General features: G+C 39.5%; 1 protein-coding gene across 1 annotated transcript in view; it reads right to left on the bottom strand.

Annotated features, from left to right (window-relative positions):
* Positions 1–711: 711 nt before the first annotated feature.
* The window catches only part of FLT1 (fms related receptor tyrosine kinase 1), a 132,420-nt gene continuing 106,622 nt past the window's right edge, over positions 712–26,509 (bottom strand). The window contains exons 19-30 of the mRNA XM_087721249.1: positions 25,153–25,266; positions 23,408–23,496; positions 21,918–22,077; positions 21,435–21,532; positions 18,672–18,794; positions 16,347–16,458; positions 14,510–14,609; positions 11,557–11,662; positions 9,736–9,878; positions 8,068–8,149; positions 4,817–4,902; positions 712–3,072 (exon numbers count right to left, since the gene is read on the bottom strand). Coding sequence (XP_087577375.1) covers positions 2,877–3,072; positions 4,817–4,902; positions 8,068–8,149; positions 9,736–9,878; positions 11,557–11,662; positions 14,510–14,609; positions 16,347–16,458; positions 18,672–18,794; positions 21,435–21,532; positions 21,918–22,077; positions 23,408–23,496; positions 25,153–25,266 — 1,409 coding nt within the window. The 3' untranslated portion in view covers positions 712–2,876. The remainder of the gene's footprint in view (positions 3,073–4,816; positions 4,903–8,067; positions 8,150–9,735; positions 9,879–11,556; positions 11,663–14,509; positions 14,610–16,346; positions 16,459–18,671; positions 18,795–21,434; positions 21,533–21,917; positions 22,078–23,407; positions 23,497–25,152; positions 25,267–26,509) is intronic.

Below are 26,509 nucleotides of genomic sequence, written 5' to 3' on the forward strand. Positions count from 1 at the left end.
TAAAAATTAGGCTGAAACCCAATAGGAATATTTAAAGTATTTCCCTTTAGGGATTTGTGTAAAACTCATAAACTTCTATTAGTTAATAAAAATTTAAATCTTTATAAACCCTCTTGCAAGGCATCAGGAATGTATATAGAAAAATGAACAGCATATGGTGACAGAGACCTACCCTCACAATTCCTAAGAGAGAATACCTTTCTAAAAGTCCTTTCCACATTGATGAAGGTTGTTGTGAGGAAATTTGTAACCGCCTTGAAATACATAAGATCTTATAGAGGAGCAAGGTGTTGAGATTTAGAGTTTGTGGGTGTGTCCCTGCCATATCCCTTTGCGAACTCTACAGAAGGCATGATGGATATGTGTAGCTACTAAAAAAAGGCTAGAGGGAGACAAACGATGCTTTCCCCAAGGACAGAAGCTCATTTGTGGAGTTCTTGTTTTTGGAGCTTAGTTGTTTGCTTCCCTGCGAACAATTAGTTTGGTAAACAACCAAGCTCAGAAAGCTCCAAGGATTCAGCAGTTCTACCTTGAACTACTGTATATCTATTCTCTTCTGTTGAATTCTCATGCATTTGCCTTCACTGGAACTATGGCCAGATGTGTAACTGTCAATTGTGACTATCCAAAGAAGTTAGGTTTAGGATTTAACATTTCTTGACACTTTTCTAGCTATGTAACATGAATTTTTAATTTTTGAGAAAAGACCTATATGTTCTGAAAAGTTCTGACAGATTGTGGTTTCCTGATCAAAATACTTAAATTGTTTTGTTCCAAAGAATGACCAACAATAAAATAGTTCTGTAAAAGATGACTGAATTCTTATGCCCTATTGCTCTCCCTCCCTCTTCCTCTCCCTCCCCCAAATATTATTTTAAAGCTTGGAATGAATTTTATTTTGAAAATTCAAAAAAGTACATTAAAATAGCTTTAAAAGCTTAAGGTACAGGTACATGCATTTACATCCAGTTTTTAAAGTCTTGTTAGAAGCATTAGAAAATTCTTAGTTTCTCATGAAGTATACTTTAATATCAGGACCGTAGGCGTATTGATTTTATAAAATGCTCCCAAATCAAAGCACACTTAACAGTGTAATACTATGCAAGTTTCCTCAGAAGTGAACTCCATTGGAGTTCAATGAAACTTCATTCAAAATAATTGGAATAGGACGTAAGCCAAGAACTGTTGGCTGACCCCAGTGAAGCAAAGTTAGGCATAATCTAAACTTCATTACTGTCAGTGGAATGTAAGCATGACTAACATGAATGGCTTTGCCAGATTAATATCCAGTGGTTCATTAATGAACCAAAACAATGCTACCCAACCTTCAGTGTGAGTGAAGCTTGCAGGACAGTTTTAGCATTATATAAATGTTGAAATAGCTGAAGTGGCACCAGCAATTTTCAGTTCAGCAGTACTTGAGAAAGAGATTTCTTAGCCTTCCCATTCCATATGGATTAGCTACATTACGATACTAATTTTATCCTCAATAGGCTAACTTAAAATAATTCATCTTCCTATGTTGTCATTTGCTATTTTATAATATAAAATCTGAATATAATATAAGAAATACATATAGAAATGTTTGTTATTCTATCAGCGCATTCAGCTAAATTCTATAACCTTCAAAGTAACTTTTTTTTAAAAAAAAGCAATTCTATGCATATTTATTTAGTCTAAGGCATAAGACAGTATGTTTCTTTAATGACACCTTATATTAGACCTGTAGAAAGCTTGTAATGAATTACAAGTTAGTCCTCAACTTATGACCACAATTGAGCCCAAAATTTCCCTTGCTAAGTGAAACATTTGTTAAGTGAATTTTGCCACATTTTATGACATTTTTCTTGCCACGGTTGTTAAGTAAGTAATACAGTTATTAAACGAATTTGTCTCCCCCATTACTTTGCCTGAAGTTTGCAAAAAGTGATCACATGACCCTGGGACACTACCACCGTCATAAATATGAGTCATTTGCCAAGTGTCTGAATTTCAACCACGTGATCATGGAGATGTAATGGTGGTAAGTGTGAAAAACGGTCTTAAGTCACTTTTTTCCGTAGGCTTGTAACTTTAAATGGTCACTAAATGAACAGTTGTAAGTTGAGGACTACCTATAGTTCTATAGGTATGAGAATTATTGAATGAATTACTTTTACAGGTATGAGGGTATGCTCTGTCCTCAAATTGAGACACCCCAAAAGACACTTGGGGTGCTGGCCCTCAACAATTGGTAATATGAGGCAGTTGCTTCCCTCTGCCTAATGATAGAGCCAGCTAAATATCTAGTTGGGCTACTTTCTCAAATTTGTTTCTTCTTGTTCAAAGTCAGTGTTTCTGTTTTCAGCTGGCTGGAAATAGCATTACTGAACTATGCCTCTTCATCCAGAAGGGTACCAGATTTGGTTTAAATTGTTTTAAAAATGTCATAAAATACTTTCCCTTCCAGAAAAGGACAAATGACTAGTAAAAGTGTGAAGTCAGCCTTACAAAAGATTAGATTGGCAGCTGTTTTTGAAATAGTAAATGTTGCACAATACAATCTGAATAAAAGAAATCCAGAGCATTAATCTGATGTTAAGAATCAGGGAGATCAATGCACAAGATTTTCATTCCTTCCAGGAAATACTATATTTATCTCCCACCTTTATTATTGTAATAAATAAGGCATCATACATAATCCCCCTTTGCCCTCCTATTTATGTTACTTTCAACTATTGGATAGGGGCTCACGCATGCTGATGTAGGGAGTTGCATTATAGAAATATTTTTTGGAAACTGAGCCAGGTGATGATGAATTGATGTGCAGCAAAATAATATTTGATGCATTTAAGTGGTGGTAGACACCGGCAGCTCAAAAGACAGGTATTTTAACATTAGCAAGTAGAATGGCGCACCATTGAATTGAGACTGGAAGGAGAAAGACCCTGCACTAGTTTTTCTTCACACATTATTTTGCTACATGTAAGTGGCTGCATTGTATTAGTGATATGATCAAAACTTAAACTGTAGTCATTTGGCTCAGCTGTGTCCAAAAAGACAGGTTCCTTGCTTCTGTTTCCAGGGTAGAAACTGTAAGTAAAAACAATGTCTCTTTAGCTGGGAGGCAAGAGTATACATACAAGAAGTTGTTTACTATTACTGTATTTTGCTATTTAGTCTTTAAAACATAATTGTGTAGCATTTATGTTTGTGTGTGAGAGTGCGTGTGTGTGTGTGTGTATGTATGTATATAATATAAATATAAATAAATGCCTGTGTATGTGTGTTCCAGCATAACTCTGGAACTTCTCGAGCAATTTCAACCAAAGTAAGATGATTTACTCTCTGAAACAAATGCTATGGGGATAAGATACCTCCTAACACGCCTCGGAGTGTATAGTTCGTTACGATACAGCCTGTTGTGCCTTAAAATGACTTCTACTGTACTGCCATAAAATAGCTTCTACTTTAGAGCGCAGTGGAATTGCCATAGTAACATCTTCACAGTACTCCACAAGGAGGGTCCCTCTGATAAGGGGGAAAATCCAACATTAGAAATTATGTTTGGTCCGGACATTTTCTTCCTATAAATAAATACCCAGGCAATGCCGGGTTATCACTAGTGAAATGCCGGGTTTCACTAGTGTGAAATAAAAATACTGAAGATTTATTGTTCCAATTAAAGTATCAATAAAATTAAATAGTTAATATATGTACAGCAAGGAAGAAGACCTTGATGGAAGATAGAAGAAACAACATGTAGCTAGGTAAAAAGGACTGATGTGTTTAAGTTCAGAAGTTCTAGATAACTTCCAAAAGTGGTTCAGGCAGATACCTCCAGGGGTACAGGGTACAGCAAAATCAGACTTGCAGGATTCAATCTCAGTAAAAGTTATAGCCTTTTGGAGTTTTAAGGGAGACATCAATAATAGTTCCTCCTCACTGGTGGGTTTCACATTTTGTTAGTTTGCGCCTTCTGCTCATGTGCCTGGCCTTCCACAGCATAGAGCCTGGGCCAGATCCACGATTTCTGCTACTGGTTCAGGGGAACTGGTCCGAACCAGCTGAATACCACCTCTGTTCCTCCTGCAATCTATTCAGTAGCGTGACCCGACAAAAGCACGCATGACAAAACCGCGTCGCTAAAACCGCGTTGCTAAAACCGCGATGTCATCAACGCGGCGACAACAGCGCGGCGACAAGGGCGCTTTACAACAGCGCGGCGACAGAAAGCCGATTTAAGTTAAGGTAAAGGTTAGGGTTAGGTTTAGGGTTAGTGTTACGTTTAGGGTTAGGGTTAGCGTTACGTTTAGGGTTAGGTTTAGTTTTACAGCTCGCTTCTGTCACCGCGCTGTTGTCGGCGCGATTCATCGCTCATTCGTCAGCGATTTAGAACTTGCGGTTTTGTCACAGCGGTTTATCGGGCGCGGTTTTGTCGTTCGCCCTTTTGTCGGTGAACCATTCAGTAGTATGGTGAACAGAAGTTTATTTGGGAAGTGTCAGCCCTTAATAGGCAATATCAAAAAACAGGCATGCCAGCAATTCTGTTTTAGATTAGCAAGATCTAGAAAATTGTCTCTTTTTCTCTCTGCTATATCTTAAATCAAACATATGGGCAATAGGCAAACTCAATTATTTTGAGTTTCTTTCTCATACTATCCTCTTTCCAGGACTGAATATTATGTTTGCATAGTTCACTTTGCTGTTTTTATTCTTGTTTTACTATGATGTATTTTGCTTTCTGTTCTACCATATTGTAGAATATAGAACTGTTTACCCTCCTAGGGCAACCAGTAAGTTGAAAATAGGTTTAATAAATGAAAGAAAGAAATACCTCCCAAAAGTCTGCTTTGGTCTGATGCCAGTCCATGTAAAACGTTTTAGCTGTTTCAAAGGCATTCTCCCCTCAGCTTGATAATTCTGAAAGAGAATACAATTCTGATAATGAAGCTTTGGACTTTCTTTTATAACATTGCCAAACCTATCTTGATGCATAGAATTTCAAAATATTAGACTTTGTTTAATGAACTTAAAACTTTAATAGGTAGAAAAGATTGGCCAGATTCACAGTAGCATTGTGGTGAGGAAAATTTTATTTATTTCATGTCCAGATCAAACCTTAAGCTGCCCAAATGAGGCCACCTTTTTCATTTTATCATTGGCCAGAAACAAACTTTGTCTTTTGTGACTTGTGAGGAAAATGATCAATAGTCAATGGATCTATTCTGCTTGGTTGAACTTGTGCTCATTCCTCTTATTTGTATCTATAATATGATGGACCTTCAATTTTTATGCATGATCTATGGCTGAACAAATATATAAGCTAAGTTCTTTGAGTTTAGATTTCAATAAGTGCTTTATAATCTCCTGAACTCTTTCCAGGCTGCTGTTAAAATCTTGAACCAGAGGAAAAGGGAAAAAATTGTCATCCACCTCATAATCAGTATCTTTTTCCCAAATCCTCCTTACCACTGCTTAAGCAGTCTCTTACTTAAAGAGGAATAAAGCAGGATTAAAGATTTGAGAGCTAGCAGTTATGTTTTTGGGAGATCCAGGTGGGTTCAACTATTCCCTATTCCCAATCCAACTCAAGTTATGATGACCCTGTGTCTGTCTGTCCACTTTTAGCTCCTAGGGCCGTGATGGCGAACCTATGGCACTCGTGCCAGATGTGGCATGCAGAGCCCTCTCTGTGGGCATGTGCGCCATCACCAGCTGCTCTTCTGGTTTCCAGCGTTGGTCTTTGCGGGTGCTGGAGCACTTGGAAAGTAGCCTGAAAATGACCCAAAACCAGGCGATTTTCTAGTCCTTTTTCATGCCATTGTTCTGGCCATTTTCCATTTCTCCAGCGTCCGCAAAGACCATTACAAATATGGCCCCCAAAACAGCCCGCAAAAGAAGCCAAAAAAACAGGCATATGCATGCTGGGCAGCTAGTCTTAGGGTTTCCCATTGCTCTGACGTGCACACATATTATGGTTTGGGCAGTGGTGGGTTTCGAAAAAAATTAAAACCTCTTCTGTAGGTGTGGCCTGATTTGTGGGAGTGGCTTGCTGGCCATGTGACTAGGTGGGAGTGGCTTGCTGGCCATGTGACCGGGTGGGAGTGGCTTGCCGGCCATGTGACTGGGTGGTCATTGCCAACTTGTAAAATGTGGTGAAACTCACTTAACAACGCTCTTGCTTAGTAACCAAAATGTTGGCTCAGAAACTCTGGCATTTGAAGCACGCAAGTCTTAAAGCTGTCAAGTTACAAAACCTTTGTACCCCTAACCCTTTAGGGAAAAAAAACCCCAGGGGTGTTGAACCTTGACAGCTTTAAGACTTGTGGACTTCAACTCCCAGAATCCCTCCTCTCACTCTTAATGATGTGCGGACGGGCGGGGAGAGGGAGATGGAACCAGTTCTAAACGGCACTGTAGATTTGTGGAACCTCTTCTATAGAAGAGGTTAGAGCTGGCAGGAACCCACCCCTGGGTTTGGGGCACTTGGTGCCAAAAAGGTTCACCCTCACTGTCCTAGAAGAGAAGCATTAAAGCATTAAATAAATAAAGTGATAGGAAAGCTGGGTTCCCTTCAAATATTTTGGAGTATGCTTGTGTTTGACTATATTATGATTGGCTATATTGGGTGGTCTAAGCAGGAGACCATTCTGCCTATCTCAGTGTGGTAGTATGACCTTCAAACGCAGGTTATATCTCTAGTGGCAAATAGTCATATCCCACCCCTCCATTGCTTCATGCATTTTTATTGTTTTTCTAATTGACAAGAAAAAACTGATATTTACGCTATGCGTTTCAAGAAATGAACATAATTGTACAGATAATCCTGGGGTTGTGATTTGTTCAGGGACCAAAGTTACGATGGATTTGAATGAGAGGGTTTTATGACTGGACCTCAAGAGTTCTGGTTATCATAGCATCTTTGCAGTCATGTGATTGCAATCCAGCACTCAGTTCTTGGCTTGCAGTTACATCACAGCAAACCACAATCACTTTTAAGGTTTCAATTTACGACTCTTTCTGCCAGCTTCTCGCAAATAAAGTCAATGATGAAGCCAGCAGGAGGTCACAAGTCAGTTCCCTTTCTTTTTTGCCCACCCACATTCTATAGCAGGGGTGTCAAACGGAATTTCTTTGAGGGATGGATCAGGATTGTAGTTCTCCTCTGCAGGCTGCCACAGGTCAGCTGGCACAGTGCTACAGGAGACCATGGAGGCTGAAAACAGGTTGTGGGGGGCTTCACATGCCCCCCCACTCTCCATTTTGGCCAGCAGAGTCACTGCAGGACGGTCCTTTGCTATGTCCAGGCCAGCCCCGCAGGCCAGATCTAAGCACCCTGTGGGCTGGATCTGGCCCGCGTGCCCCTGCTCTATAGTGTCTGCTCATGGCACCCTCCACAGCGCCTGAATGCCCATCTGCTCTCTGTAGCATATTTCCATGGTAACCATGGACCCGCCCACATTCCATAACATGTCATGTCACATCCATTTACCTGTAACACTCCCCCCCCCCTTCATAAAGGTCTCATGCCCAGCTCTCACTTGCCAGCTTGCTTCCCTGGGACTCCCACCTTTTCCTGCTTAATGACTGGCATGGCCATGGGGTTACCATAGCAACTGGACTGCTGGGATTGTTGTTACTAAGCTATGCAATTAAGTAATGTTGCCCTTTATGGCCCTTTAGCATCCCTTAGCCATGCCAATTGCTGCTCTAAAAGGAACCGTGGTAAGGCAGTGGTTAAAATGCAGTATTGCAGGCTAACCCACTGCTCAGTCCCAGAAGTTTGATCCCAACTGGCTCAAGATTGATTCAGCTTTCCATCCTTCCCAGGTGGGTAAAATAAGGACTCAGATTGTTGAGAGCAATATGCTGACTCTGCAAACCCCTTAGAGGGGGGCTGTGAAGCGGTATATAAGTCTAAGTGCTATTGCTATCTCTATAACCCAAGGACAACCTGTATGAAATTCTTCTTCCACGCAACAATTGACTTCTTCTTCAACATGTCTTCAACATTTCTTTGTCTTCAATTCATCCATCTAGGACTGAATCCAAAAGAACTGTTGTGCCACATATTTTAGGACTTACATCAGGCTGAAACTTGTTGTTAGATGAACTTTCTTCAAAGACTCTGTGGAATGGTTTCATCTTGAAAGCATGAACATATTTTCTTAGAAAGTAAACGGGGAAAAAAAGCTTTTTGAGATAATATCAGTTCAAAACATTACTATATAGTAGCTACATAGCGTAAGTATATGCCTGATACTTTTTACTAATTATAAAAAGAAAGTTCACAAATTATATTTGATACAAAGAGTATCAAGTTTTTACCAGCCCTGCCTGGTTCCTATAGGGCATTTATTTCCTACTCACTTGTAATACCTGCTATTTTTATGTTTTCTGTTTTATCATATTTTTGTGTGACACCCAAAGTCTCTCTTGGTGAGATGGGTGGCTGTATCTATTTGATTAATATAAAAATAAAAACCACTTAAAGCATGCAAGTCCTAATTCTGAGCAGAATCACTGGAGCTGCACAAGGTTAGGGGATGGGCTGTTTTATCATTGGTAGAATTTCTCAGCTCCTGGACTCTACCTACTATCTGCAGATGGTCAGCCACCACATCTATCAATGCTGAACTACAGTTTTACAAGGTTTTTTTTTTAATGGTGAGCAGGAACGGTACCATGCAGTGGTGAGATTCAATTTTTTTTACTACCGGTTCTGTGGGCAAGGCTTGGTGGACATGGCAGGGGAAGGATACTGTAAAATTTCCATTCCCTCTCCACTCCAGGGGAAGGTTACTGCAAAATCCCCATTCCCTCCCGATCAGCTGGGACTCGGGAGGCAGACAATAGATGGGGGCGGGGCCAGTCAGAGATGGTATTTACCGGTTCTCCAAACTCCTCAAAATTTCTGCTACCAATTCTCCAGAACTGGTCAGAACCCGCTGAATACCACCTCTAGTACCATGCCAACTTTTGTGATTGCAATGAACTTTATAAATTATTAAATACAATATGGGTAGGATATGGGTTAGGTAGCATTTATGTTCTCCTTTAGATATCTAGAAGCTACACTAGTTGGCTCATGAGGATTATCAGAATTTTCAACAACTGTGAAAGCATCATGGATCGAGTTTTTTTTCCCTGAGGATTTGAGGAATGAAACTCGTGGTAGTATGGAAGGAATTTCTGGCACAAATCATCATGATCTAATAACTTTCCAAGCTAATATATTCAATGCTGATTGCCAGGAACCATGGTGGAGAGTCAGCCCTCCAAAGTAGTTCAGATTAGGAATCCTGTGTCATGTAGTCAGTACTAGTTTTACCGTAAAGCTATAGTAATTGAACCTTGCAAATCAGAAGGAGCTTCCTCCCACTCTCACATATCTTCTCTAGAATTAGGAAGGAGCTGGCCGAGATGTTTTCTCAGGTACACTTCTGCTCCAAACTTGGCCTCCTTCTATTTGACTGTTACTTTGGTAATTACGGTACCCTTCCTCTTGTCCATCCCCTCTGCCTTCTACAATTATGCCCAGAAAATATCTTGTTTTTAAGCTTCCAAGATACCGTCCATGAGGGAAGCAGGATTTATTTATGTATTTGATAAATCAAAAGGGTCGTGTTTTGATCCATCAAAGCTCTTCTTAAAATGGTCAACAAACTGCATTATTTCTCTAGGTCCAATAGCCAAACCACGCTGTTATTCATCCATTTTTTATATGTAAAATATCCTGACATTTCATCTTACCCCAAAATTTCAGCACGTGCATTAGTCAAGGCTGGTACTGAACTGTTTTTTCTCTCATGAAGATCAGAGGAATTTGGAGAGCAATGATCAGACCCAACATCCTCTGGTAATAGAGTGTTCAAAGGTATGTAATCTTTGCCATCCTGTGAAGACAGGAGGAGAAAGTGATGAAAGTAATTGTTATAAAAGCAATGTAAAGCACACCTATATTACAAATATGTAATAGGTTTTAAAATTTCTCTATATATCTTAAAACAGTTTGATTCATCTCACAATTAAACTGAAACATTGCAGTATCAGCTAGTTTAGCTCCCTTACATTCAGAATAATCATATGGCATAATTGTGGGTGCACCGCACGTGCTTGATGCGCATTGCGCACAGATGCTCAGTGCCATAATTGCTCTGTGCACGCGCAGAAGCAAAAAACAAGATGGCAGTGACTACAGTGCCACCTGGAGAATCAGGTGTGGCTCCCTGGGTCGCTCCCGGGTCGCTCCCAGTTCCAGTGACCCAGGCCGCCAAACCACTACCCATTTGGCCGAACCGGGCCGAACCAGTAGGAACCCACCACTGGCACTATCAACATGGGGATTGATGCATCCTAAAAGCATTTTTGGATCATATGCTTTTAAAAAATGTTTCATAGAATAAACTTCCCATAATATACGTTCCTAACCACAGGGTTAAAATATATGAAGAAATGTCTTTAAATATGCCATCTGCTACTTGAACTGAGAAATGATAAAACTCCATCAGTCACATCTTGCGAATTGGGTGTGAAGCTCAAAAGTGGATGAATTGACTAAACATGCAATTAAATCTTTTGGGCAAAGCAAGTAGCTTATCTCTGGAAAAGATCATGACACCAGTCTCCACGATGCTTGAATCTGCTCAATTTCAGCCATGGAGATTGTTTGCATGTTGCTATAGTAACACTGAATCTTACTTCTCCCCCCACAAAATTTTTTAAATATAAATATTCCATCTTTCCTTGAGCAGTGTGTCGTCAGAGTACAAATATTTCTGTGCAACATCCCTCCACAAATTAAACATTGTAATTCTCTTCCTTTCCTTCATTAACATATTTTCCAATAAAAATATAGTGACATTAAACATAGCTATTCTCATCATACTAATACTAACAATTATCATTTTATTCTCATTTCTATCTCAACATATTTTCTATTCTTCTTTTAACCTTCCCCCCCATTCCTTTTATTTCCAATATCCTTTTTATTCTCTAACCACTGGCAAAACACTTCCCACATCATATAATAATCAGTTTGTTATTTCTCTGATTGCTAATGTTAATCTATTCATTTCTGCACATTCCAGTATTTTCCTAATCACCTTCTCGTCAGTAGGAATCTCTTTTCTTTTCCAGTGGTGTGCAAATACAATTCTAGCTGCAGTTAATACATGAATAATTAAACATATAGTCTCTTTATTATAAGTTTCAGGTAATATTCCCAACAGAAATATTTCTGGTTTAAACTCAATACGTTGTTTTATCATTTCTTCCAACCAGGTCTTTATTTGCTTCTCCACATGTCCACCACGTATGATACTAAGATCCAGGTATCTGGCGGCACGTCCAATATTTGACTAATTTATCTTTAAACATCTTTGCCAACTTCGCCGGCGGAAGGTGCCATCTATGAAACATCTTGTATAAATTCTCTTTGTATGCAGTTGACATTGTTAATTTGTAATTCTTATAGGAAGCTTACTTCTAAGAGAGGAGGAAAGTTGATATAGTTTCCACTGAACCTGTTCAAAGAAAAAAACTATACAAGACACGTCACAGTTTTCTACATACCTCTTGTACATTAGCCTGAAGTAAGTCCCCTAATATTTCCACCAGCTCTGAGAACCATGGCCTTTCATTTGGATCTCCTTGCCAACAGTTAAGCATAATATGGTATCTGCCAAAAAAAATCCCCAAAGAATTTTTAAAAAGGGATCACAAGCTTTACTTCTGCAGTGGCTTATCTCAAGTATATTCCATTTCATTTTGTGGACCACTTTTAACCCCTCCATTCTTCCATATGAGCTCCATTTGTAATACTTAAGATATGTGGCCAATTTTCCCTTTTCTTTTTAACAATTTTAATTGAATTAATTGTCACTGTAGTCAAGTCTTTCCACCTTGCTTTTGGTCTTCTTATTTTTCCTTCTACTTTTCTCAGCATCAGAATTTTCTCCAGAGAGATCAGTCTTTGCATACAATATAAAAGAAAGATTATTTGAGCCTGGTTATTTGTACCTTGAGTAAGAACTCTTAATTGTATTTGTTTGAAGAGCCATTTGTTTATATATATTTCTTGATTATACATGAAGTTTCCAAAAGAGATATGAAGTGAAAAATGCTTATATACTTTGGCTCTGTGATGGTTTCAGGAGAAAAACATTGATTTTTGTTGTAATGATTCCATAAGGCTGTTTAAGATATAGGATGGGAACAAATGAGGGCAGTGTACAGTTAGGAATGTTGGACTTGATGGGATGTTTTGTTGCCAGTATAAATTTCAAGCAAGGGAGTACTTTAATGGGAATTTGAATCTTGCATCATATTTCAATACTATAATTATCTAAAATTATCTAAAAGCTTTTCTAACTTAGTGAAAGCCTTCCAAGTACTGGCTACACTTTTGTTCATATCAGTCTTTCATATTTTCCAAATTTATCAAGTCTCTGTACTGATTTTCAAGCCAAACATCAGCAGCTACTTCAGATACTGTATTTCAGTATCTGATAATTTCTGATCTCTTCCTCGAATTTCTGTTATTCTTTTAGCATACACACAACCATTTGCCAGAGCCAGGCAGAAAAATTAATTCCACAGTTTTGCCACTGGACAGCTATCCATAAATTTTATCATGTATTTGTATTGGCTGAACACCTTGGAAGTTGGAACATAAAGGAACCAAATGTTGGCAGAGTGTTTTATTCTGCTGCAATAGCAATAGCAATAGCAGTAGACTTATATACCGCTTCATAGGGCTTTCAGCCCTCTCTAAGCGGTTTACAGAGAGTCAGCATATTGCCCCCAACAATCTGGGTCCTCATTTTACCCACCTCGGAAGGATGGAAGGCTGAGTCAACCCTGAGCCGGTGAGATTTGAACCGCTGAACTGCTGATCTAGCAGTAGCCTGCAGTGCTGCATTTAACCACTGCGCCACCTTGGCACATGTGCATTGTTAGCTATCGATTGAGAATCCCATCTCTCTGTTACAGCAGACTCCAGGGGGGCTATAAAAGTCATATTAGAAGAATATGGCTAAAGCCTAATGGAATTCCCATAGTTGTTTGGGCAACTTATATGGTAAATAATGTCTGTTTCAAAAGTAGGTTCATTTGGATTTGTCGTTTGTTATCATGCCTGGTGATAACTGAAAAGTTTTAAACAATTAGTCCCTTTTAATACTTTAAACAATACAGCCAAAATAACCCAAAGGTTTTTTTTTCTTAAATTGTACACAGTTATGACAGCTTTAGAATTATAACTGATTCCAGGGAGATAGAAAAAAAATTGAGAAACAAGGAGGTACAATCAATCCTCAACAGTGGATTATATTTGAGGTACCAGCAATACTCTACAAGATCAGAATCAAAATTTAAAAATGGAAAGGAAGGGAAGCTACAATCTCCAGGCAACTGCCATCAAAATCAGACAGTCCCAGACTTCTCAAATCTCTTCTATTCAATATTGTTCCCTTCCATTCTCTCTTCCTTTTGCAACATTTTAAAAGACTTCTTTCTCATTTCCCAGAAAAGGCAAAAGAAGATTAATCTCCCTTCTTCCATTTTACTTTTAAAACAGAAAGGAAATATTTGAATTAAACCTTCTCTGCCATTGCCATCTGCCTTTCAGAAGATGGTTAAGACTTGGCTCTGCCAATTAGCATGAAGGTGTAAGTGTGTTGGCTGATCGGCTTGACGATGGTCCCTCCGCGTTATTAAGCCCTTTTTAGCCTTCTTAATTTTTTTTAACTTTGATTTCTTACTTTTAACTTATTTTAACCTTGGGTTTTTTAACTCTGTTTTTAACTGTCCTTTTTAAATCACATCTTAATATTTTATGATGTTCTTTGCAAACGGTTGAAAATCATTTAGATGAGATGGACAGTGTAGAAATTTGATTAATAAAATAAAAATAAAGAGCCGAGGTGGCGCAGTGGTTAGAGTGCAGTACTGCAGGCCACTTCAGCTGACTGCTATCTGCAGTTCAGCGGTTCAAATCTCACGGGCTCAAGGTCGACTCAGCCTTCCATCCTTCCGAGGTGGGTGAAATGAGGACCCGGACTGCGGGGGCAAATTGCTGACTCAATTTGCTAAAAAAAATTGTAAAACGCTTAGAGAGGGCTGAAAGCCCTATGAAGCGGTATATAAGTCTAATAAATAAATAAAATAAATAAAAACCGTAATCGGATTCCTCATTAAGATAAAGAGCATATTCACTTTGTCTCATTCTCAGCTCACTGTGAATAGAGACTGTATATATTCCTTTCATTGATTTGGTTTAGAAATAATGTTTCCTCTTTTTTTCTTAATACAATTGCTACTGTATGAGCTAACTGATGGATCGTCCTATGGATTTCTTGGAATGTACAAGTTAGACGCAGGGTAATTTATAAGCACTATTCCTGGACATAGCTGTCCTCTGGGATGGCCCCTTCTAAAACCCCAGGACGCTGGGTATTTTCATGTGCACCTTGGAACCAGGGTGCATATTCCAAATAAAAGTGCACAGACACACAAACACACATACATTTCTGGGGTTGCAAAATCCGGAGCTTTCATGCATATGCCTTCTTTCAACTTTCTGAAGAAGACTTCATCTATTTGTATGCCAGGATATGGGGATGCACCTAAAAAAGAAAAAAAAGAGAGAGAAATGGAATCTTTAGTAGATATTTTCATCCGACTGGGTTTGTTTTTTTTAAAAATCAGAAAGCAAGGAGTTAATCCAGAGGTAAAAGCTGCCCTAGAAACATGTACTAGATGACCAGAAGATTGTTTGTCTAAGGAACTGCTAGCATTGACTGGTTTCCTCTGCTGTTGTGTCTGTCTCATCTGCCATTCTTCTTTGATGAATGAAATTGTTGCTTCCTTTGCAGGATGGATTTTGTATCCTGCATTTTTTTTTCCTTTTTCCATTTTTTTTAAAGAATGCAATGCCTCAGCATTCTCATCTTGAATGCCTTAGACTACTTCAGTCTGAGATATTTTCGTGTTTGTCTGCCTGGTGAGTCTCATTGATCAGAACAGAAAGGAAGCAGCTGTGTGTGCCAATGGTCCAGTATTGTGTGACCCAATGCGGTTGGTTGTTATGACCTCCCATCTCCTTCCCCACACCCCCCTATCTTTACGTCTAGAACAGTGTTTCTCAACCTAGGCAACTTGAAGAGGTCCGCATGCGCAGAAGCATCCAGGTGAGTGGGCGGAGCCTCCCACCGCCACTATTATTGGTTCGCCCAATCCGGGCTGAACCAGGAGCAACTCACCTCTGGAAGATTCCTTTTCCATTTTCCCCTCTCTTAGTGTTAGCATAAAACTGATCTGAGAATTTGGAGATTGTAAATCCTAACTCATCTACAGGTGTCAGGAAAATGAAGGGAGATTTAAAATGTTAACTTGCCACTGGTTACAATGTTCTTGCAAATAGTCTATTTGCATAATAATCTATTACAAAATCACCAGTAATCATATGAATATTTATTTTATTAATGGATTTAAAAGAGTGTGTGTGTGTGTGTGTGTGTGGGTGTGTGTGTGTGTGTGTGATGTCAAAGCACCTGGCATGCCGAAATATGGGAGGGAACATACTGCTTCCCTTTTGCCTTTGAGCTCCACCCTAGGAGCCTTCCAGGCAGGAAACCATTTTTGTGTTGCATTTGTGTTGATAAATAAATAAAGGGAGACTAGAATAGATCTATTTCAAGCGATTTAGCTCTCATCAGCTAGCCATACCCTTACTGGGATTTGAACCTGGGCTCTTTTTACATGTTAGTATTAGCCACTAAGCCACAGACTCTCCTCCCTTACCAGCTGAACCAAGGAAATAAGTAAGTGTTATGCCCAAATATGGGAGGGAGCATACTGCTTCCCTTTTGTAACACAAAAATGATTTCCTGCCTGGAAGACTCCTAGGGTGGAGCTGAAAGGCAAAAAGGAAGCAGAATGCTCCCTCCCAAATTTGGGTATACCAGGTGCTTTGACATAACACTTACTTATTTCCTCAGCTGATAAGAGAGGAGAGCCTGTGGCTTAGCGGCTAATACAACTGCCTAACATGTAAAAAGAGCCCAGGTTCAAATCCCAGTAAGGGTATGGCTAGCTGATGAGAGCTAAATCGCTTGAAATAGATCTATTCTAGTCTCCCTTTATTTATTTATCAGCACAAATGCTATAATATGAATTAAGGCTTCTTAGATAGACTGCTATCCTGTATTATAAAAACTTAATTGAGGGTATTATGTATGTATATATGTACCAATCCAGATGAAGTTCAACATACTATAGGATTGCAGATTAGGTATTTGCTTTTACTTATTTTATTTCCCAAATCTTAAAAATTGAGTATCTTAATCTTTTAATTTTCTTACCTAAAGAAAATATTTCCCAGAGTAATACTCCATATGACCAAACATCACTTTTGGTACTATAGACTTTATCAAATATAGATTCCGGTGCCATCCACTTGAGAGGAAGACGTGCCTGCAACAAAAGTTAATTATGAATCCTGTAAGTGTTTTACAGAAGTAGATTTAAAGTTTTCTTGGACTGTAGATCATAAACCTTTTTAAAATGCAGGTAGGATGTTGAATTTCTCCCCTGGTCCAACTCTAGGGCCTTATTTCTAGTCTATCCCAGTAGTGCCAGGATGTAGTATATAGATTCAGGCAGCATCTTGCCATTTCTGAGTTATGTGTCGGAAGAGAATATCATTTCACATACTGAATGGGTTCATCCCGCATACTAAACCCATGTTAACAAAGAATAGCTTTCTGTGTCCAAAACAAACCATATTATGCCTGGTGTGATGGTTCAGATCACATTTAATATGCAAGGCAATGTCTGACTTCCCACAATCCACTGGACCCCAAAGAAACCCGTTCTATTTTAGCCTATCATGTTGTCTGAATCCAAGCCTATGAAAATTTTAGTAAGATTTAAATGGGATGACTCTGCTCATTGTTATAAGGGAGATCCTGCAACGTGACTTCTAAAATTGCTTTGTTCGTATTTGGGAACTCGGACACTGCGTTCATGGAATATTACCAATGTTAACCCTTCTTCAGAATCCTTCAGAACAATAATACAGGTGGCCAAATTGTCTTCCTGATGCTCCATTGCATCTTGGGAGATATAATAAGAGTAAGGCAAACTTCTCTCCAAGGTTTAAGCATAGAGAAAGAGCAATAAGCACTTAGACTTATATGCCACTTCACAGTGCTTTGCAGTCCTCTCTAAGCGGTTTACAGAGTTCGTAGCATATTGCCCTCAACAATTTGGGTCCTCATTTAACCCACCTTGGAAGGCTGAGCCAACTTTGAGCCTGCTGAGATTTGTTTTTTTTTAATATATATTTTTTATTTTTCATTTTCATACACTCACATGTATACACCATACAGTATTAAACAATAATTGCATCAATTCCTCTTGTCAAGAATGCCCCAGAAAATAAAAGCCCAATATACCTCTTCCATTCTCCATACACCTCTTTCTTCCACCACCCTCCAACTTTCTATCTTCCCTCCATCATCCCCCTCTACCCTACTTCCCCTCCCCCTCTACCACTCCTCTCTCCAGATCCGCTCCCCCCCTTCCTTTTCGCCTTCAACCCCACCGTCTCTCCCATCCCTCTCTATCCATCCTTCTTCTTTCCTCCTCCTCCTCCCCTTGGTGTATTTCCAGTATATGTTAATGTACTTGGCTTATCCTATTTTTAAAGAAAAATTAAAGAAAAACAGTATACATGTGAAGTCACATTGCATTGAGATTTAACACATCATGTCTAGCCTAATATATGTCCCTCCTTTTGGCAAGTCCACCATATATGGAAATAGGTAGCGTCGAGAGAACCACATCTCCAACATTTAGGTTATAAATTCGGATACATAGAAGCCAGCTTTTTAGGATCTAAATGCCATCTGAGATTTGAATTGCCAAATTGCAGGCAGCCAGCAGGAAGCAGAAGTAGCCTGCAGTACTACACTCTAACCACTGCACCACTGCAGCTCGCCGTGGCAGACACCAAATTTAATCACTAATGCTCTTCTTCTAGCAATTTCCTGCTCCCTTTTTTTGGACTCTGGGGGTTGTTTTTAATCTTACGCAAAAGTTAAGTCTCTTTGCATATTTTACAATCAGAAAACAGAATTCTGGATCTAGGCAGTGGACCTTTGCTTTCTGCTATCTTAGCAAGATGTAAGGCAAAAAGTATGCCCCTTACACCACTTTCTAAATTGCATCTAGATAGCATGCTTCCTAAACAATGATATGTTATTTATACCTTCCAAAGTGCAATCCCAAACAATAGGGCTAACCAATAGGTCTCAGGGTTTGTTGTAAAATCTGGCCCACCAGAGAAAAAAATCCAGTATCTTGTTCTTTCATGCCTTGGCTCTAAACTTTCTCATTGGCTCATCTGGCAAGGTTAGTCCAGAAATAAAATATCAACATATAAACTTTTTTTTAAAAAAAAAAGAACTGATGAACATTTCCGAGCTTTGTTGTGGAGGATGCAAACAAGCACAATGTATATAACTCATCTGGATTGCTCATTTTGGTGCTAAAGGAAGGAGCACCAATGTTTTTAGGGGCTTTTTGACGGCAGAGAATGTAAATACTGAAAGAGCTTTTTCATGAGCTGTTCAGACTGATAAACAAAAGAGCAAATACCAAGTACAGTTGCAGGCCATACTTACGTCGCCTTTTCTCACATAATCAGGATTTTTATAAGTATCTCTTGCAAGGCCAAAATCACAGATCTTCACAACGTTGTTGTCTGATAAAAGGATGTTTCTGGCTGCTAAATCACGATGGATGCACTATAAGAAAATAGTTGCAAAAAACTTATTTATTCAAGTTCCTTTTCCTCTAACACAGTAGAGCGGTTGTATTTTATCTTTTAAGATGCTGTACGATTCTTGATTTTTCAGGGATATTTCCAAACATGGCAGACTTAAGCTGACTTAATAGTAATTTCTTTTCCCATGGATAGAGTTGCTCTCTAGAGTCCAGACTTATTAAAAGTGACCTGTCTTCTCTAATTCGTTCTAAACAAATTGAACTAAACAGTTCTGGTTAACAGTGATGTGAGTCATCAATTGAGATATCTTAATGGCACTTGCTGGGAAAAAAGGGCTGCTCAAAGTAATTTCTATTTATACTTTTAAAAAGTGTATTTTTAGCACAGCTTTCTGCTTAAATTGGATAACAATACACAGTTAACTGAAAACATTAAAATGAATGATGTGAAACAAAGGCAGGATGGCATACCATAACACATAGAACACAAAATCTTATAGAGGCATAATTTTTCTTTACAAATTCTGCCTGGAATCAAGCAATTAACAGAATAATAGAATAACAAAGTTGCAAGGGACCTTGGAGGTCTTCTAGTCCAACCCCCTGCTCAGGCAGGAAGAGCTACAATCATTTCAGACAAATGGTTGTCCAATCTCTTCTTAAAAACTTCCAGTGTTGGAGCACTCACAACCTCTAGAGGCAAGTCGTTCCGTTGATTAATAGTTCTGTCAGGAAATTCCTCCTTAGTTTTCAGCTGCTTTGGAGAAATTAAGAATGGTGTACAAATTCCCTTTCAAATTGTAAATATATTGAAGATAGTTAGCACCATCTCTGACAAACTTGGTGCATTATATCTTGTCACAAGGGATTCTGGAAATGTTCATTCTATTAGGCCAACTGGAAAAAAAAATTCTCCTATCTCTCTTTCTTCCAGTGATAGGGTGGAAAGCGCATATGGATTTTTGTATAAAGGTGTGTGTTTGTGGGAGTGAAAAAGGTGTGAAGGAAAACAGCTGTTTTCTAAATCCTTGAAACTGACACATAAACAAAATTGTGTAGTCTCATACATGTTTTAGCTATTACTATTTAATGTTAGTGAGATAAGAAACAATTTAAAAGCTTCCATTTTGTCTACAAAAATATACACTCGTTGACATACATACCTACCTACAAGTGGTGGGTTCCAGCAGAGACTACTGCCAGGGGCGTGGCGCGCATGTGCGGAGTACAACTAAAATTGCTCTGCGCGTGTGCAGAAGCAAAAAACAACAAGAAGATGGCGGAGAACCAGTTTGGGGGCGTGGCAGGCCTGGGTTGCTGCCAGTTCCAGAAAGCTACTACTGGTTTGGCTGAACCTGTCTGAACCGGTAGGAACCCACCACTGATACATACATACATAATCCGTTACACAACAATTAAGAGCACAGAATTTCTACTTTAAAAAAAAAAGGAATGTGAGTCTTATACATCTGATGGGAAATTGCTAAAATGTGAAGAATGTTACATGCATGCATACATATACACAATTGTACATACCCATCACACTATTCCCTTCTGGAGAAAGCAGTGTTAAATAGAAAGTACAAAAAGAATAATAAATAATCACCAGATGGACCTATACATATTGTCCTTTGCTGCTTATCATGACTTTGGTCAGCTAAAGCTTTCACGTAACCTTTTTACTACAGTCATGGTGTAGAGAAGGTATAAAGTAGATTATTAGCATTAGCTGTACCCATGTCAAGTACAACATTTTATGCCATCGCTAATGACTAATCCTTAGGAACATTGGAGTCAATGAACAAGAAGGGCAACCAAACCCCACTGCAATGCAGGCATGCCCTCTTCTTTCTACGCAAGCCAGCCTCTTCTAGACTACTGTGCAAGGGCATATCCTTGGCTTTTGGAAGAGCTTATGCCAAGCAAGGATGTCTCCCACTTTTACAGCGTCTCATAAAATAGTTAAAATGAGGCTTTTCCAAAAGACTGTGTTAATTACATTTACTGTTAGAGTCGGTGTCATTCAATACTATTAATGCCCATGCATCCACAGCTGAGCTCAAGCAAGCTCTTAGCAAAATAGGTGGAAGGCATTTTTCATGTTGTCTTCTTCACAACTGAGAGCATCAGCGACCAAATGCATCTGTCTCGGTCTGCACTGGTTATGCAGCCCAAGCAGAGGTGGGTTTTGACCAGTTCTGGAGAACCGGTAGCAGAACCTTTGAGTAATTTGGAGAACCTGTAAATACCACCTCTGACTGGCCCCACCCCCATCTATTATCTGCTTCCCGAAGCCTAGCTGATCGGGAGAGCTTGCAGTAACCAAGCCACACCCACAGAACTGGTAGTAAAAACATTTGAATCCCACCACTGAGCCCAAGGATTGCATAATCCACACCAGGATTATATTTTATTATTTATAGAGTTTCTTTAATTAATTGTATTGTACAATATTGTAATTGTATGAAGCATTATACTAGGCTTCATTTTGTACACCACCTGAAATTGGTGGAGTAGGGTAGTTTAGAGATCCAATGAATAGCTAAAAAAAATACTCAGCCTTACAACCCACTAGGAGCTATAAGCATATTACTTAACAATTCTTGTTGTTGTTGTTGTTGTTACTATTCTGGAGGCCAATGCAAAGAAGGAAAGCTAACCTTTTGAGATGACAAGAACTCCATGCCTCTGGCTACCTGAAAGCTGTAAGAAATCAGATCTTCCATGGTGAGAGGCCGCTTGTAGAAATCACTGACATCTGAAATCAAAGCGGCATGGAGGTGGTTAATATGACCTCATCTTGACAGCAATTCCTTTTTTCTCCTTAGAGCATTTCAAATTTAGTTCACTAATGAGGGGGGGGAGAGCATTTCAAATTTAGTTCACTAATGAGGGGGGGATCCTTATGATATACCAAAGACTTCCCCTTGTATAAGGAAGAGACCACAGAAACAGTCACACATCTTCCTGTCTGACTGAGGAATTCTGTAAATAAGCTTATTTTAAACCATCTTTTCTTGGAGCTGAGCGTCTCCCACGGATGTTTACAAGGGTGATAAATGGAGCAAGAAAATGTCAAAGATGCAGAGCATGACTGTAAAACTACACAGGCTGTATAGAAAAAGGAAGGAATTAATACCTACCCTCCTCTTCCTCCTCCACATCACTTAAATTTTTATCTTCCTGAAATCCAGAACTTGCTAAGCTTTCTCGACTTGGGACATTCTCCAGTCTTTTTTTTTGACCGCTGATGGGCTCAACATCCTTCTTCTCCATCAAGGGGTCTCTTTGAATGGATCCATACTTGTTTATTTAAACAAGGAGAAATTATTGGCAAAGCAATGTGGAATTGCAGTTTTCCATGACCCACTCATTATAAAACACTTTTGAGTTCCACCTATTTCAGTTTGATAATTAAACATGGACTTTAATTTTTTTTTCTACTCCAGTTAAAGGAATAAAGCCAGCAATATTCATATTTAGCAAGGAGCCATTTAAACTAGAGACTTTTAAATCTCATTAATTGGAGTAAATTCTAAGTATGACTAACTTTGGATCCAACCCAATGTGATTTTGAAGTGCTTAACATTACTTAGGCCGAGCCGTAGGTTATTTGTGTCTTTCCATTCAAAAAGAGTTTGAAATGTGCCAGTAAATTCCTTCCATAACTTAATGTTCTTCAGTGATGAGAATTAAGTCTCTTGGAAATGATTCATGCAAGTGAGTAAAACCACTTTTGTTAGAGAAAGCATTCTCTCCATCTTCAGTTTACTTGTTAATTTGTCAGGGGAAAACATATTTCATTGCTTTAGTGCAGCTAACTATCTACTCAGTCAATATTTTTAACTCTAGCTTGATCAATTTAAGATGGCCTGGAACAAAAGCAGAGAGGATAAGCATAATGTCCTACAGAGATTTTAAAAATATTGACCGTTTAAAGAAGCATGGAATTCATAAAATTCTTCCTAAGCAATGACTAATCAACCACAATGTTTGTATATATGCTATAAATGTTTAAGAGGGAAAAGTCATAATACTAAAATCTATAAATATATAAACAACAACTTTTAGGGAATACATCCTTTTCATTGAATTTTTTTTGCAAAACTTGGCAATACCATAATCCAGGTTGATACCAGCTGGAGGTGATTGAGAATAAACTTTCTGCCCTTGGTCCCTACTATGTGGGCTATTACAGAGTTTTGTACTCTCTCCTCTCCTACTTAACATCTTCTGTATATGAAGCTGCTGGGTGGGGGTCAACCATTGCCATGATTTAAGGTGTCATCAGTATGCTGATGATATCCAATTATACATCTCTGCCCCTACTGAACTAAGGGATGCTGTAGACATCTCATCCGAGTGCTTGGAGACTGTGAGGGTCTGGATGAGGGAGAACAGGCATTAGCTGAATTTCAGCAAAACTGAATGACTTTTAGAACCTTCCAGTTCCAGGGCTATGCCATCTTTGGTGCTAGATGGGGTTGTGCTGCCTAGACAGACCCAGTCAGCCACCAGTGTCTTATTTCTGAACTCTTTTAAGATCACTTTGTTTTGGATACAGTGATGCGGTGAGATAAAATGTAAGTTTGGGGTGAGTTGAAAAGCTATAATTAGCCAATTGAGGCATTACCTTATGGGCAGAAAATAAATCCCTTTTGCTCTTCAAATAACCTGACAAATTTCCATATTTGCAGTATTCAACTATCACCATCAATGGTCCTGTGAACAACATGAATGACCAGGTAAATATAGAAAATGCATTTCTGCTAATAGTACCAGCAGTAACTTAAGGTAAAAGCTTTCTTAAAGGTAAAACAATAAGAACAAAATTGATGTGACCTTAGCATTAATTGTCCTACATGGTACTGGACCTGGCTACCTGAGAGACCCCCTCCTGCCATTCACCTCCCAATGACCAATAAGATCACACAGGTTGGGCATCCTCCGGGTGCCGTCAACCGGACAATGCCGGCTGGCGGCTCCCCGAGGGAGAGCCTTCTCTGTAGCTGCACCGGCATTGTGGAACGAGCTACCCACAGAGATCCGGACCCTCACCACTCTCCCGGCCTTCCATAAAGCAACCAAGACCTGGCTGTTCTGGCAAGCCTGGGGCTGTTGATTAATTTCCAGCCCCACTTGATGGAATGGATGTTATATTAATTTTAATATTGTATTTTTAAAATATTTTAAATGTTTTTACTTTGTTGTGAGCTGCCCAGAGTCCCAAGGGAGTGGGTGGCATACAAATCTTATTAAAGTTGAAAGTCCTATACCTGTGATGGCGAACCTATGGCATGTGTGCCAGAGGTGGCACTCAGAACCCTCTCTTTGGGCACGTGGACCAGCAGCTGGTCTTTGTAGGTGCCAGAGTGCCTGAAAATGGCTGAAAATGCCCCCCAAAACAGCCAAAGGACAGGCTGTTTTTAGGTGTTTTCCAGGCTGTTTTCAGGCTGTTATTTGGGCCATTTTCATAATGTTTTTGAGCTGTTTTCGGCCCTGAAAATGGCCTGAAAAACAGCCTGAAAATGGTCATAAAACAGCCTGAAAATGGCCATAAAAACAGCCTGAAAATGGCCATAAAAACAGCCTGAAAATGGCCCGAAAAACAGCCTGAAAATGGCTTGAAAAACAGCCTGAAAATGGCTTGAAAAACAGCCTGAAAATGGCCTGGAAAAACAGCCTGGAAATGGCCTGGAAAAACAGCCTGAAAATGGCCTGGAAAAACAGCCTGAAAATGGCTTGAAAAACAGCCTGAAAATGGCCTGGAAAAACAGCCTGAAAATGGCCTGGAAAAACAGCCTGAAAATGGCCTGGAAAAACAGCCTGAAAATGGCCTGGAAAAACAGCCTGAAAATGGCCTGGAAAAACAGCCTGAAAATGGCCTGGAAAAACAGCCTGAAAATGGCCCGAAAAACAGCCTGAAAATGGCCTGAAAGCCTGAAAATGGCCTGGAAAAACAGCCTGAAAATGGCCTGAAAAACAGCCTGTAAATGGCCATTAAAAACAGCCTGAAAATGGCCATAAAAACAGCCAGGAAATGGCCTGAAAAACAGTCATAAAAGCAGGCCACTTGGGGAGCATTTTCAGGGCGTTTTCAGCCATTTTCAGGTTGTGCTTCAGGTCAAAAACAGTCCGGAAAATGGCTTCAAAATGGCCCAAAAACCAGGCAGGTGTGCGCCAGCCAGCTGGTCTTTGGGTTTCCGGTGGTTCTGGCGCACAGACATGCACAAACATGCGTGCATGTTTCGGTTTGGGTACTCGGTGCTTAAAAGCTTCACCATCACTGTCCTATACTCTCTCATAACATAACAGCAAAACTAATAAAAGCAAAACAAATAAAACTAACAAATAAGAGCTTTGATATATTTTTTTTACCTCTGCCCTTTGTACATGCTCCCAGGAGATTCACCACATTAAGATGATGCCCTATATGTGTCAACATCTTCAATTCAGTCATTAGAGCTTTATATTCACTTGCTGTTGCTCCTTCTGCAAGGATAAGAGAAATTATTACAGGGAAGGACTGAGTGCCAGATCCGCGAGTAGCTTTCTCTGGTCTACACTGCCAGAGGGTTTCACCCTTGCTGAACTTCAGATTACTTCATTGCTGGGGTTCTTTTAATAGTTGGAAAGTCAGACTGCAATTATGTCACCTGTTCCAGAAACTTAAAATTGGGACTGCTGTGTAACTGGCAATTCTCTCCAAGTTGGAGCAAGTTATTTCTTAGTTGTTGGATCCTTTTTTTATATATTGGAGACTTGCCTTTCTTCCTCTTCAATTCACTCTATTTACGTATATGGAATTTGTTGATGTCAAATCTGTATCTGGAGATGTGGAGAATGTTCCAGGACACCCATGGAGCTGACTAAGGGTTGAGTTTTGCCTATAAACTTTTCACCAGGAGGCCAGGGTCGATCATTTCAGCTTTAATCATTTAATGATTAATGTTTTGCCTCAATGAGGGAGGGAGGGAGGGAGGGAGGGGGAGAGAGAGAGAGAGAGAGAGAGAGAGAGAGAGAGAGAGAGAGAGAGAGAGAGAGAGAGAGAAGGACAGAGAAGAAGCTGCAGTGATTATAGCTCAGCCATTTTCAAAAGCTGTTGTCTATCACTATATTGTCGCAAAAATGCAATATATTGACATATTTTTTGGACTATATGACGCACCAGTGTATAAGATGCACCAAGATTTCAAAGAGGTAAGTAAGAAAACAAGTTTTTGCCTTCCCTCAGCCCCCAACAGCCCTCTGCAGGCTTCAGCGGGGCTTGGGTAAGGCAAAAAAAACGTCCGTTTTTGCGAAAAATGGCCGTTTTTTGCAAAAACGAGATACAGGGGCGGGGCTTCAGGAGGCAAAAAATGGCTGTATTCGGTGTATAAGATGCACCAACATTTCCACTCTCATTTAGGGGGAAAAGGTATGGATCATAAATTGCAACAATTATAAATTTTGAACATTTGAAAATGAGGATGCATTCATTTTGATTATCCTCAAGTGGTGGGATTCAAATTCAGTTCTCTGCCCTAATGACCAGCTGGGTAGGCGGGGCTCAGTGGTCATGTAACTGGGTGGACATGGTCAAGTCAACATCACTCAGGTTGATGGGCGCTTTGCCTTAGCTGTTACAATGTAATAAGGGTTAACCAGAGAGACAGTTTCTGTAAGCAGTGCAATAAAGATTAGGCTAGAAACACCACCAGAATGTTTCCTTCCTGCCTTCCTTACAAGATTAGTC

The sequence above is a fragment of the Thamnophis sirtalis genome, unplaced genomic scaffold (genome assembly GCF_051295495.1).
Source record: "Thamnophis sirtalis isolate CommonGarterSnake01/CBP01778 unplaced genomic scaffold, rThaSir2_p1.2 scaffold_8, whole genome shotgun sequence".
NCBI classification, from domain to species: domain Eukaryota; kingdom Metazoa; phylum Chordata; class Lepidosauria; order Squamata; family Natricidae; genus Thamnophis; species Thamnophis sirtalis.